At 46.9% G+C, this 13,029-nt stretch overlaps 1 protein-coding gene across 1 annotated transcript in view; it reads right to left on the reverse strand.

Moving 5' to 3' along the window:
- CACNG4 (calcium voltage-gated channel auxiliary subunit gamma 4) overlaps positions 1-13,029 on the reverse strand; it is a 43,079-nt gene that overhangs the window by 5,152 nt on the left and 24,898 nt on the right. The window contains exons 2-3 of the mRNA XM_032706561.1: positions 5,426-5,509; positions 25-165 (exon numbers count right to left, since the gene is read on the reverse strand). Coding sequence (XP_032562452.1) covers positions 25-165; positions 5,426-5,509 — 225 coding nt within the window. The remainder of the gene's footprint in view (positions 1-24; positions 166-5,425; positions 5,510-13,029) is intronic.

A 13,029-nucleotide genomic window follows, 5' to 3' on the forward strand; every position in this document is an offset into this window, starting at 1 on the left:
GGACTCAGTTTAAGGAGAACGTACCTGCTGCAACAAAGAGAATCCCAGCGCTGAGAATAATGTTGTTTTTGCTGTTGTAAATCCTTCCTGCTCCGACACAGAGTCCTCCCAGCAACAGCAAAATTGTGCTTAGGATGGGGAACACGCTGGAGGCGCGGACGATGCCTGGAGGGAGACGGGGAGAAAAGCAAGACAGAGAGTAATCATTTCAGGAGCCTCCTCGGGTGCAAATGTGGAGATTAGAGTCTAAAAGTCCCTGGCTTTTCAGAGAATCATTAAGAAGAATGATATAGAATCACAGAACTGTTCAGGTTCGAAAAAGCCTTTTAAGGTCATCAAGTCCAACCGTCAACCCAGACCTACACCATATTCACCACTAAACCACGTCCTCAGGTGCCAAATCTACACATTTTTTGAACACTTCCAGGGATGGTGACTCCACCACTTCCCTGGGCAGCTGTTCCAATGCTTCACAATCCTTTCAGTGAAGAAATTTTCCCTAATATCTAATTTTCTTTTTCTAGAATTATTACTGATTCTGCATTTCTGAGCATGATTTTGGGAGCCAAGACCTCGGGTAGGTGACCAGGCTCTCAACTGAGTAGCTTCAATCTTTTGAGCTTTCTCCTAGGAAGTTCAGCCTTATCAACATTATCTGATGCCATCATGTGCAGAATATTTCTGGCAAAGCATGAGGTAAGTGACAGTAAGACCCAGCATCACGCAGGGAGCAGCTGTGAAAAATTCATGAGCTGGCTATGAACCCTACGAGGTTTGGGACGGCTGGAGCAGACGGATCTGTTCCTTGCTACATGTGCAAGGTGAGCAAATCACAGCTTTTGAAGCCAGCAGCATCCATGTTGCCAGCAAGCACAGCTAATAACCCCTTTTTCTTTTGTTGGATATTAAGGACATCGCAACCTTTCAGATTTCTAAGGAAGAAATTCTAACAAGTGTGTCTTAGATGTTCGTGTTTAGTTTTCTGACAGCAAAGTAGAGTCATTTTAAATTCTGTGTGCTTCAGTCCATTCACCAGCATGGGCTATAAAATCCCCCACAAAAATATTAGAACACCACTTCAAGCCAGCTTTCAAAGTCGGGTCACAACCAGACTGAGCAGCAATCGACAGGGAAGCGGCAGGGAGGGAACAAAAGGGCTGAGAAAAAATAAACAAGCATGAGAAGAGGGATGTCTGTATTGTAAAAACCAAAGGGGTAGAAGCTGGCAGGGGTTCCTGAAAGGCAGAGTGAGGAACCGAGTTGCATTATTGTTGTAGAGAGAGGATTTTTCTTTTTTGAAGAAGGGGAGATAAGGTGCTGTGGAAAACAGGATCGCCCAAAAGCTGGGAACTGTGGAAAGGTGAATGCACGGAGATGAGTCCTGGCAAGGCGAGGGGTGCCAGGGTGTGGGGATGCCCAAGGTGAGTGGGAGTCAGGGTTTACTGTCAGAGGGGCATGGAAACCCCAGAGCAGACTGGGAGGACACGGGCACCCCAGGGTTGAGTGCTGGGAGAGGAGAAAACGCCATCTGGACATCTCCTCTGCCGCGGTGCCGTGAGCGCCGCGGCCTCTCCTGGGTGCCATCCCTGGCTGACACGCACGGAGAGCGGCGCCCGTTTCCCCAGGAGAAATGGCCAGATGTTACAGCTGATGCCCTCTCATTTTACTGTGGATGGCCATGGCATCCCCGACTCAGTGAACATTCCCCTGGTAACTGGTGGCACAGCTCCCACCGACGGCGGAGGGGCAGGGCTGGTGTTTGCTCCCTGTGCTCTGTCCAGTCCTGGAGCCCCCACCACGGCCCAGCCCTCCCGAGGACAGTGCAAACACAAACCCAAGAAGACAGGCCCTGCCTGGGAAGATCCTGCCTGTATTGATCTGCAGCAGCGAGAAAAGTCCATCCCTCCCCAAAGTGGCAGCATTGCCGCACGTGTCCCTCACAGAGGGGGCATTTTCTGGCGGGATCTGAACCCCATTCAGGCGGGGGCATTGCTATTCAGGCAGCATCTTGCAAGGACTGGCACATCCAAGTGACGTGGCTGTAAGGTCTCTGGTCAAAGCCTGTTGAGAGGTGAGAACCCCTTCTCCTGTCCTGCCTGCCTCCCCACGCAGCTGGTACAAAGCAACAGCACTTTTGCCTTCTGGGTCAGTTTTTAGAATCAATAATTAGAAAAAGATTCACAGTCAGTCTCTGCTGCTGGACATTAAGGCACCCCAAATCACTGCCTCTTAGTGCCCTGGCTGAAGGCAGCACTGGCTCAAAATCTGTGGCCTACTCTTTCTGGATGTTATTTCCTATATTTGATGGCCATGCTGTTTATAATGAATTCAATTACATCAAAGAGCTCTCCTAAAATTCTTCACTGATATCATTGGAAGGAACTTGCCAGACATGCCAGATATAAAGGCTGGGTTGTTCTACTTGTAGCAATAATCTCCAGAGATAATTCTTCCATAGTAGGTAATTAATCTGAAGAGAAACAAAACACACAGTGTTCTCTTCCTGTAAAACTCTCCAGTATATTTTTTCCTACAATGTTTACTTTCAGCTCGGAAATTTCAAAGGAAGCTCATAGGTACCATGTAGAATTTACATATGTCTCCTGATACTGGTAATGAAATGACAGCACATCAAAAAACATTAAGGCAATCTGGTTTTTGCTTTCTCCCTTGCTTTTTCCCCCCCCCTTGTTTACTGTCCTGTCTGTTTGCATTGGCCGCTGTGCACAGCTATGTGTGGTGACACCTTCTTTGGTGGAGCCGCTGCTCCTCCCCACGGGCTGCGAGCCCCGGCCTCTGCTCGGGCTTTTCATCTCCTCTGAGAGGCTTGGAAAAGGGGATGCTGTGGCGCTCAGGGAAGAAGGGCATGAAAGTGCAGAGATGCCCCTGAAATGGGGTGCCCATTGCCCCTTCTTGCAGCAGGAGAGCCCTGACATTACCTGGGATGAGAACGGCTGAAACCCCCCTCCTGCAAAGGGAGAGGTGCATGTGCTTTCTGTGCTGCTGGATAGGAACAGCTTGGTTTCTGTGTGCCCAAAAAAACGTGGGAGAGGAGGGAGGCAGGAGAGGGGGGGAAGCCGGAGCACACACGTGCTGCTGGGCGATGCGGCGGCAGCCCGGGGACTGCACTCTGTGGTACATCTGCCACTCACTGGGGCTCTGCACAGCCAGGAGAAGGGGATTTTTTTTAGGCACACAGATTGGAGTGTGTTGCCACAGGGAAGGTTCCATAGGAAGGGTCTTGTTCGAGCTCCTTTGCACGTGTCAGTCGTTGCTGTGCTGTCGTTTGCTTGGTTTCGCAGGGAGCAGCTTGAACACTGAAGGGCAAAATCCAGACTGCTCCTACCCACGTCCTGGACCAAGGTCTCCTAAAATCAGCCATTTTTTTCACTGATTTCCATAGGGGTTTGAACCAGGGCTTGATACTGCTGGCATTAGAATGCTTGAATTTCGCTGAAGCCTGTATTAAATTGGAGACTGTGGAGCAGGCTGAGACCCCTCATGCTGCTCTTTCAGGAGCACGAGATGCACACTGTGTTGGTGTCTGAACCAAGCAGATAAAATAAGGATTATCCCCAACATGTCCCTCTGAGAAACTTGTGCCAAGAAATGGCTGGAAAGAGTGGAGAATGAGATGGAGCCAGCAGACTGCAAGGGTGTTGCAGAGGGCAGAAACGGGACGGAAGCTCTCGTGTCTCCTTTGAAACAGGATGCAAATATCCTCCTGTCTTAGACAATGATTTGGTCCACATTACATATAGGTATGAGCTCATCTCCTCTGGATTTAGACATGGAACCTTTCAATAATCTCTAAATCAACTGTATGCATGGGAAGCTGCAGTTCTCAGGAAAGTTAAAGCCTTGTCTCCGTGCAGGAGAGGGGGAGCTCTGCGGGGGAGCCACTGGAGACCGATTTTGCAGAAGACATAAAGGGCTGGACCAACTTGTTTTTAAGATCTGTACTTAGTCACTTTGGAAAACAGCTTTTAGAAACACCCATCACAAGCACACTTACAGCAATTTACCGATCTCATGTCTTCCCATGGAGATGTTTTTCCCAGTTTGCACTTTTCTCCATATAAAGGAGGCATAATGCACTTTTATCAAGATGCTACTTAATTCCCCTTTCTTTTACAGTCCTTTTACTAATGATGTTTGTTTCCTAAAGCTGACTTGGCATCAATTTAACATTAGTTCCAAGGCTTTGTATGAAAGATAAATGCAGCTGTGCTCACCCTCTGCCTCAGCTCTGAAATAGTGTCACTCGGGTGCTGTGACTGATCTGAATCGACAAGAGCAAAGAGGAAAAAACCTCTGGGTTTTCTGGGCAAGTGAACTTTTCAGAGATTTTTTTTCTTCTTGTCTTAGCAACTAGAAGTTGTTGCCCAGAAGTGAGCAGAAGGGCAGAGTGGTTCTCTAAATGGTGTTTCAGGTAATTAGTAGTGTAATTGAGGTGTTTTTTGCCTTGCCAGCAGCGTTGTTCACAGCTCCCTGGTTTCCCAACACCTTGTGAGCTGCAGTTCCTCTCCCTGGCAAAGGGCACTGCTTTCAGCTTGGCTGCTCAGCTCTTTTGCTCAGAAGGAACAACAAGGCAAGGAGTCCTCTGGGGAGGGGGAATCCAACTCCAGCTTCACAGGATTCATGAGGTTTCACACTCGGGTTCCAAGACTTCCCATCAGCCGAGAGAATGGTCATCCGGAGGAGACAAAACCATTGCCCTCATTTCAAGCACCAGGTTGGTGGATGAAAATTGCTGCTGGGGGGAGGATTCCAGGCCAGCACAGAGCAGCAGTGGCTGGCTGGCCAGGCAGGGAAGTCACAGCCCATGTTCATGCTGGGATTTTGCTGTTAGCTGCAGAAATTTCAGCTTCCTTCCTACAATGCAGTAATTTCACTGCAGGGGGAGATGGCTCAGCAGCTGCAAAGGATGAGGCTTGCATAAGGGTTGGGAAAAGCTTCCTAGTGGGCTGGAACCCCCTCCTCAAACCTGTTTTGATACCCTAACCAGATAAATACTCCCTCTGTAAAAGATCCTCGCCAATCTGGGAACAGTAGCTGTAGTTTTTGTTTGAAAATTTGCCATGTGATATTTAGACAATAGGCACCAAAATCATGAGCATTCCCCTGGCTGAAGAAAACCCTTGGAGATAAAACCCTTGAAACCCCACGGCAGGAGGGTTGAAATGAGATGTTCTTCAAGGTCCCTTTGAACCTAAACCATTCTGTGATTTTGTGACTCAATGACTCTACGAAATGGGGGTCCCCAGGGGTGATGGTTGTGCCAAGTGCAGCATGAGCAGCACATGCTCTGTGCCACCCAGCTTGGGCCAGTCTCTTGCAATGAGTAAGACTTGGGTTGCTCTTTAGGAAAGAGAAGCCCAGGGAAGTCTCTGTGGCCACACAGTGGGAATCAGTGTTCACTTACGGAGAAGGTATTCTGAGCTGTCGTGGTCGTAGTCATTGTCTTCAGGGAAGTGGTTGATTCGGAAACAATGTCCTTTGTAGATTCCTAAAGGAAAACAAAGCAAACAAACCCCATAAGGAATAGAACCAGGTAAATGTGCTTTTTTTTTTTTAAGCTGTCAAGAAACCATCTCTAAAGCCATGAATTTTGGGCAGCTTGGGCTGAAGCACAAATGAAGGAAGGGAGAGCCAGGATTCCTGGGCTCCGTTCTTCAACCACTAATATCGTTCTCTTGACTGTTTTTAATCTCTAATGTTTTACTTTATCAGCTTATCTAACAAGCACACCAAGTTTGCAAAGCTTCTTTCTGTTCCCAGGGTGACAGTCATTCTGGGTCCCAGGGTGACTGTCACTCCCTGCTCCATGGCTGGGGCTCCGTGGCAAAGCCAAGTGCCAATCCCACATCCACCATCCCTCCCATCTCGTCCCAGGGAAGTTCTGACTTCCCTTATCAGATTGGTAAATGCTGAACTGTCTGAAGCCTCTTCAGGTACTCTCTAGGCTGGGAAAACAAGTCCATAAATCTCTTCCTGCTGCAATTTAAAGCCATATGTCCCCCTCAAGGTTGCCTCAGCTTTTAATGGCATACTTGCTTAGTTAACTGGGAGCCTGTGCAGCAAGTCAGGGCACAGTGTGTGCTCCTGATACCTGGAGGAACAATGCCAGAGCTGACCAGATGAACTCCTCACTCTGCTGAACAAGTCAGCACTTTGTCCATCCAGGTAAAGCCTTACATGAGCAGTTCTTTCCTGTCACAGTTATCCATAGTCTGAGCTGCAGTTGGGTCGCTGTGGCACCGGGAGCCACACAAGGACCTCTCCCCAGAGAGCTTCCTGCAGGAGTGAGCCCTGAGCTGTGATTCTGCCTTGGTGCTTTCATTATTCATTAACCAGTGCTTTCGTGCTCGGGAACACACATCACACAGGATGAGTTATCCCTGCACAGGAGCTTCGGTGCTTACAGCTCAAGCTGGCAGAAGGATTTAAAACCCATCAGTTAATACTACTTTAACAGAAGCACAGCTGCAGTCTGTAGGATATAAATGTGGATTTATTTCACTACCTATTACCAATGATTACAAAGATCTCAAAAGAATTACTAATCCGGAGGATTTAAATTGCACCCTGCGAGTGTCAACTGCAGGTTTGCTACTACAGCGCCTTTAATTCTTCCAGTAAATGATGTCTCTACTCTAATTGCAGGAACAGCTCAGGCTTTCTCTGCACAGCACTTCAAAGGCTGAGAACAAGATGTAAGTGGCTCACGTCACATCTGTAAGTGACACACCTGTCCTGGCTGCCAGGTGGAGGGAGCACTTCAGCTGGGACTGCTCCTGCTGAGCGTGTTTGCCCCGTGCATCCCTCTGCTTGCCATCAGAGGGTCTGCTGCTCCCGATGGCTCTCTGGCAAGGAAATCCAAAATTCAGATTTCAGAGATCCCAGTGCTCATTTTTATGGCAGTTCAAGCGACGAAACTAAATCACTCCCAGCATTACAGGGCCTCTGAGGCTGGATGGTCATTGCATTGAGTCTCTCCACTGTGGTCAGAAAATTTACAGGAGATACATTCAGAGTATGACTTTTGATCCTTTCTATTCATTAAGGAAAAAAATCTAAATAATCTTTCTATCCTATTTTCCTCTGGAAATAGGCTTTTCAATGACTGTGTTTGTGTGCGTACAGGTGGGGCCATCTCTCTGTATGTACTTCACTGTCTGTAGGTACTGTACTCTGTGTACTTCCTAAACTGCCAGAGGGCAGGGTTAGGTGGGATATTAGGAGGAAATTCTTCCCTGTGAGGGTGGTGAGGCCCTGGCACAGGTTGCCCAGAGAAGCTGTGGCTGCCCCATCCCTGGAAGTGTCCAAGGCCAGGTTGGACAGGGCTTGGAGCAACCTGGGCTAGTGGAAGGTGTCCCTGCTCATGGCAGGGGGTGAAACGAGATGATCCTTAAGATCCCTTCCAACCCAAACCATTCCATGGTTCTCCAATAACTTTTAAGGTAGTTGGTTGATTTTATCCAGAGCTGATATAAAAGTAGAGGTATCACAGGTCACTGAGCTCCCACAGCTTTAGTGCAGACAGGGAGAGCCACGAGCAGCTCCTTCCACTGCAGGGCTGGAATGGCCCAGCAGGACAGGAGTGATGAGCCCTTCATTTCCTGGTGATTATATTTGGAGCCTTCCACATGAAAGAGTATTAGCAAGACTAGCCCAGGTGAAAAAGGATAATTATCCCCAAACAAAATTCTGGATGAGCTTGAGAGTTCCTTTTTATTTCCAGCTTTTGGGAATACTGGGATTGGTCATTCTGGCCAAATTTTTATAGAAACAGCAAGTGCCTGTGAAATTTGGACCTGTATCAAAGCTTAGGAATGCAAAATATTCTTCCCAATATTTTTGATGTAGTTCAGAGCATAGATCCTGGTTCAGGGTCCTCTCTAGTGTCTGTGGTGTTTGATAGCTAATAACAGCAGCAGACTGGATAACTTTTTCCCATAAAAATTTAACAGTTGCCACATAACTCAGCAGCAGCTTATTAAACTCTCAGTGAGGCTTGAAGTTGCTACCAAGAACTCTGGTGATGTACAGAGTATTGAGAGCTCTTTCAATCCACAAAGTAAAAAAGGTTTACTAGGAAAAATAACAATTCCTTTTTTTCATAATGATAGACTTTGAAACTCAGATTTGGGAAAAGTTAAAATTGGCTGGAGAAGCTACTGAAGCAGTGGTCAGCTCTAAAAGCACAACAGCAGAGTCTCACTTGTACTTAAGCATGAAAAATAAAACCAAAGCAAACCTGGGATTTGCTGGAATACCCATCTCCATGCCCTGGCATGTAAAGCAACGCAAAAAAAATGAAAGTAATGAAATAGCAGAGGTGGCAAAAAAGGAAATGCCTCAATTAAAGTCAGTAACAACCATTCTGCAGCATCTGCACAAGGGCTGAGCTCCTTGAAGCTCTTCTCAAAGGCTTCACAGCAGCTGCCTTGAAGAAATGTGCCGACAAATGTGGCCATTGGTCCCCAATCACATGAAGCCATTGCCCACCCCAGGATGTGATGTGGGAAGGAGATTTTATTTCTTTTCTTGAGTATGGGGACACAGTCCCTTACATCCTTCGGAGAGGAAGATGGAATATTTAACTCCTACTGCTGTACCCACTAGAGAGAGATAAATAAACTGCAATCACTGCCTAACAGATACTAAAATATTGAGAAGCACTTCTGGATACCTCTTGAGAGTTAGATATAATATTCCACTGAGATGCTGTAAGTATTACTCCTTTCTTTGAATGATTACTGATATATTTTAAATGACGCTTTTAGAAATACAAATATTATAATGCAGTTTTTTACCTCATACTAATAACAACTTTGTTCTGAATTTTGAGCCAAGACTTGAAGGTCTGGGCTAATGATAATGAAGAGGTAAATTTTCTGAAGTGCTGTTGGTGGAGTAAGAACATTTTTTTTTCCACTGGTTGCAGCACACTTAGCTGGCATTTAAAAACTAAAGAGTGTTTCTGACTTGGTTCTACTCTGTGTTCAAGGGCTTCTCCAACAAGGTTAGTACTTCCCAATCTCACTAAGTGTTGTTCAGACAACTATAATTAGAGTGTGATGTACTCAGATAATGTGATAAGGGAGGGAACTGTAGTGCCTAAGTGAAGATTAAGCTTTGTTTGGGGGTTTGAGATCTCAAAATACATAGAGCTGTCAACAGCAAATCAAAGTAGTGATCCCAAATTCTGATGACATACAACCTTCTCCTTGCTCTTTCTCAAATAATCCTTTAATAATCCTGCCTCTACCACTGCAGATTGTTTGCTGGGTTTTTATTTTTTGATGACTGAGAGGGAAGGTTAATGCTGTAGGATGCAAATGCTTTTTAACTTTGTGGCCGTGCATTCCACGATCCCGTTGTTGTCATCCATACCATCAGCATGTCTTTGAAACAGCCATTTCCTTGGTCAGTGTTTATCAATGACAACATTCCCTGACGCCCTGGAAGTGTTTTCACAAATCAGCACTGGAAGACAGAGCGCTTAAATGTCTGACAATATTCGTCAGGGGCAGGCTGGACTTTCTGTTTTCTCCCTGCCCTCATCCTGAGATCTCCACACAACAAGGTCCCTCCACAACATCAGTGCTCTGTTGTCATTTAAAATTGCTTTCCACCACGCAGGACTCGGGCAGCTCTGCAGCAGAGGACCTTGTCTGCGGGGTACTGCTGTCAATAGCAATTTTTGTCTCCCTGCTCTGAGCACGCGCTCACGGGAGGGGATATCTGATAGCAGTGGCAGACACATGAGGAGAGATGGGCCGACCTGCTGCCTCCTTCTGCATCCACAGCCTCTGCTCCGTTAACCATTTCAGCTTCCAGCCCTCCCACCCGCCCTTCTTGGTGAGATTAGTCAGTAAAACCTCAGCTTTGGGACCTGTGGAGAAGCCTCGTCTTCTCACTGGGCACCAAGCATTTGTGACCTCCTTGGATCAAACCCTCCCCTGCCACATTCCTGTAGCTCTTGAGCAGCTACAGATACTTGGTGCACACACATGCCCACTATTAATAGAGTTAATCAGGGTGTTCTCCTGAGGGAGTTACACCGAGGGAATGAGGGCAGTGAGTGTCAGCTGCACCAGTGGTCACACGGCTCCAGCAGTTACCTGCAGGCAGGTAAATACTCCCCACACCCACCTAAAATCCCACTAACCACTTGATTTCTTTCTGGCAAACATGGGTCTTCTGGGATGGTTTGAAGACATGGAATGAAGTTATTTTCAAGATCATTTGACAGCAAGTGCTTGAGGATACAGAGAAGGCAAGTTGCAAGGGGCTGACTGTATATTAAAAATAAGGCAATTAGTAAGGTACCACGGGAAATTTAGACCAATGGTTCTGCTTGTTGCATTTATTCTGTGATTAAACCCTGTGCCTCAGTTCCAGAGCTGACTGTCAGCCTGATTTACTGCAACACATGAATATCTGGATGTTTAAATGACAAGTTTTCTGAGTATATCAGCACAGAGACGGCTGACTGACAGATAACATCACAGACCACGAGCAAAGTGTGACGTGCAGGGTGGGGCTGTTGTTACAGAAGTTGCCTGAACACAGTGTCCATCCGTGTGGGACTGGGTTTCCTTAATGGCATGGCTTTACACTTCCCTTCGACATCAGAACCTCTATTTATAGTGAGTGAGAGTGTCTCAGTGCTGGACTCTGCCAGGGGAGAGGAGAAACAGTTGTGTATTTTTTCCTTAGAAAGATTTCTTTGCTGACAAGTTCTGAAGCCCTTTGCCTCCTGATTTGAGCAACAGTGAGCAAAGGAGATCAGACATGCCAAAAAATGTTCCTCTCCACAAAAATATCTATCTGTGCACTGTGTTCATTTCTTTGATTTTCCACCAGCACAACTCCCCTGTCTCACTGGACTGACACCACAGCACTCACAGCTGCCGAGTTCACTTTCTTTTAATTCCTCTTGTTGTAGAATAACCCTTGAGAAGAGGAACGGGTGATGCACCTCCTTTTACTTTCAAAACCTGCTTTGTGTTGCTGATGGTCAAACAGGGACTATTCCAGTCCTGACCTCTCCACTCAGACAAGGAACAGCACTGGATGTTCTCCTGTAACTCGGCACTTCCTCTGTTAAAATGCCCTGAGTCTGATTATTTGTCTCCTGCTGTTTGCTGAGAGTTTCACAAGCTTGTCCTTAAGTTACTTGAACGAGCACAGATCCCATGAGCCTCTGCCTGAGGATGTTTAATGCTGTCATTATAAAAGAAATCATGAACTATTGATGCAGGTCATGTGCAAAACACACCTCATGTGAATTTGCTACACCATGTTGCTGCTGTGAGCTGCCTTCAGCACCGTGGAGGATGGAGCCAGCAGAGGAGGAAGCCTCAGGAGGTTAAGTACACATTTATTGGGTGTCTGCCTTTGAAAAAAGTTTGGCTGTTGTGAGAGCTGGAAACTTCAAAGCATAGGCTGTTTTTGAGACAGATTCTGTCTGACACCCCCGGAGTCCTGCCAGTCCAGGAAGTTTGTCCATATGACAGTTTGTATTTTTGTTTCATCCTGAAGATGAATTTGATGAAGAGCACTGCTTGTACCTGGGGTTATTGTCATACTTTTGCCAGGGTAGGTCTTGTTTTCAAAAAATGCTCAGGATCTGAAAAGATTAGAAGTCCATTCCCATAACTGTGGGCTCCCATAGTGCCATTAACCAGCTGGCCAGCATGAGCTGCCCATCATGGTCAGACCAAAGCAGATTCAGCTCAGCTGAATATTTAAAAGGAATTTATCCTAAGTCTTGACCATGTTTCTCTACAGGTGCTGAGCCAGTGAAAAAAAGAATCTTTTATTATCCTTATAGATGTCCTTTCCTTCTTTCTCTCTCATCCCTGAACTCAGAACTCACTTGTTTCTCATCACAGGGAGCTGAACTGCCTACTTATGGGCCAGATTCTGATTTCACTGCAGTGGATTCAAATCTGCCTCACCCAGTAACAGTGATATCAGAATCTGGTCTTCTCCCTTTGTTTGCTCCCCCTCTACTTCCTGGGCAAGAAGAAAATGATTTTAAAATGTTGAAATGTATGAAATTTGCCCCACTTTCTTCCTTAGGAGCTGTCATCTCTCACAAACCCTTTGGGTTCTTCTTTTGATCTATTTTCAATTGTCTGGTGGGCAAAGCAAAACTCCTCCTCAAGTCTCTTATTTTCTTATCTTCTGCTGTGACAATGAATTTCCCCTTTTTCCAGCCCTCCCCCTCTGCTGCTCGCAGCTTCCCAGCAGCCCCCTCAGTGTCAGGTCAAGAACAACCAGTGGCTTTTGCTGCCTGCTCCATTTTGCTCCTCTTTGACATTTTTAAGCTCAGAACACCTTCCTGGTGTGCCCAACACCTGAAGAGGGCTCTGGTGGCGGTGCTGGAGGAGACTTGCCGGAGCAGCTGCTGCTGCCCACACATTTGCAAATGAGCTGGTGCTGGCAGGGGATCATGTGCTGCTCTCACCCGGCCCTTATTCTTAGTGCTCACCGTTCCCCTCCAGTCTGGCAGGAGCACGTTTTCTCTAGGAACAGGTCTCGGTTTATCCTGTCGTTTGACGTGCTCGGTGCCACCATTGCCCTCACTCCGCTTCTCTTACCTTCGTGTAGCACTTAATGCTCCCTCCTGTGTTTATCATAGACTTCCTATGAGAGAAGGGACTGTCTTATGCCATCATTCTGCAGTATTTAGAATATTACAACCTGCTCTCCCCAACCTGCCTGCACTGTGGCCGTGCTTGATCCGATGGCCTTTCGCTGTCCGCAGCCTCTCCTTGGTGATCCTCTACAAAGCCCTCTCTGTTGGAAGCTGCTCACAGCTCCTTCTTTCACCACATTCCCACATTCCCAAGGCTGTGCTGCTCTATTCCTTGCATTTCTTTTTTCACAGGGGTCTCAAACTGTAGTGGAGCTCATGCTCCTCATTGCCCAAGACCCAACTCCACTGCCCTGATTTTCACAGCCATAAATAGCGACTGGCCCAAGAGGTTCCCACTTGGGCAGTTTGACCTT

This window comes from Chiroxiphia lanceolata, chromosome 19 (assembly GCF_009829145.1).
Source record: "Chiroxiphia lanceolata isolate bChiLan1 chromosome 19, bChiLan1.pri, whole genome shotgun sequence".
NCBI lineage: Eukaryota > Metazoa > Chordata > Aves > Passeriformes > Pipridae > Chiroxiphia > Chiroxiphia lanceolata.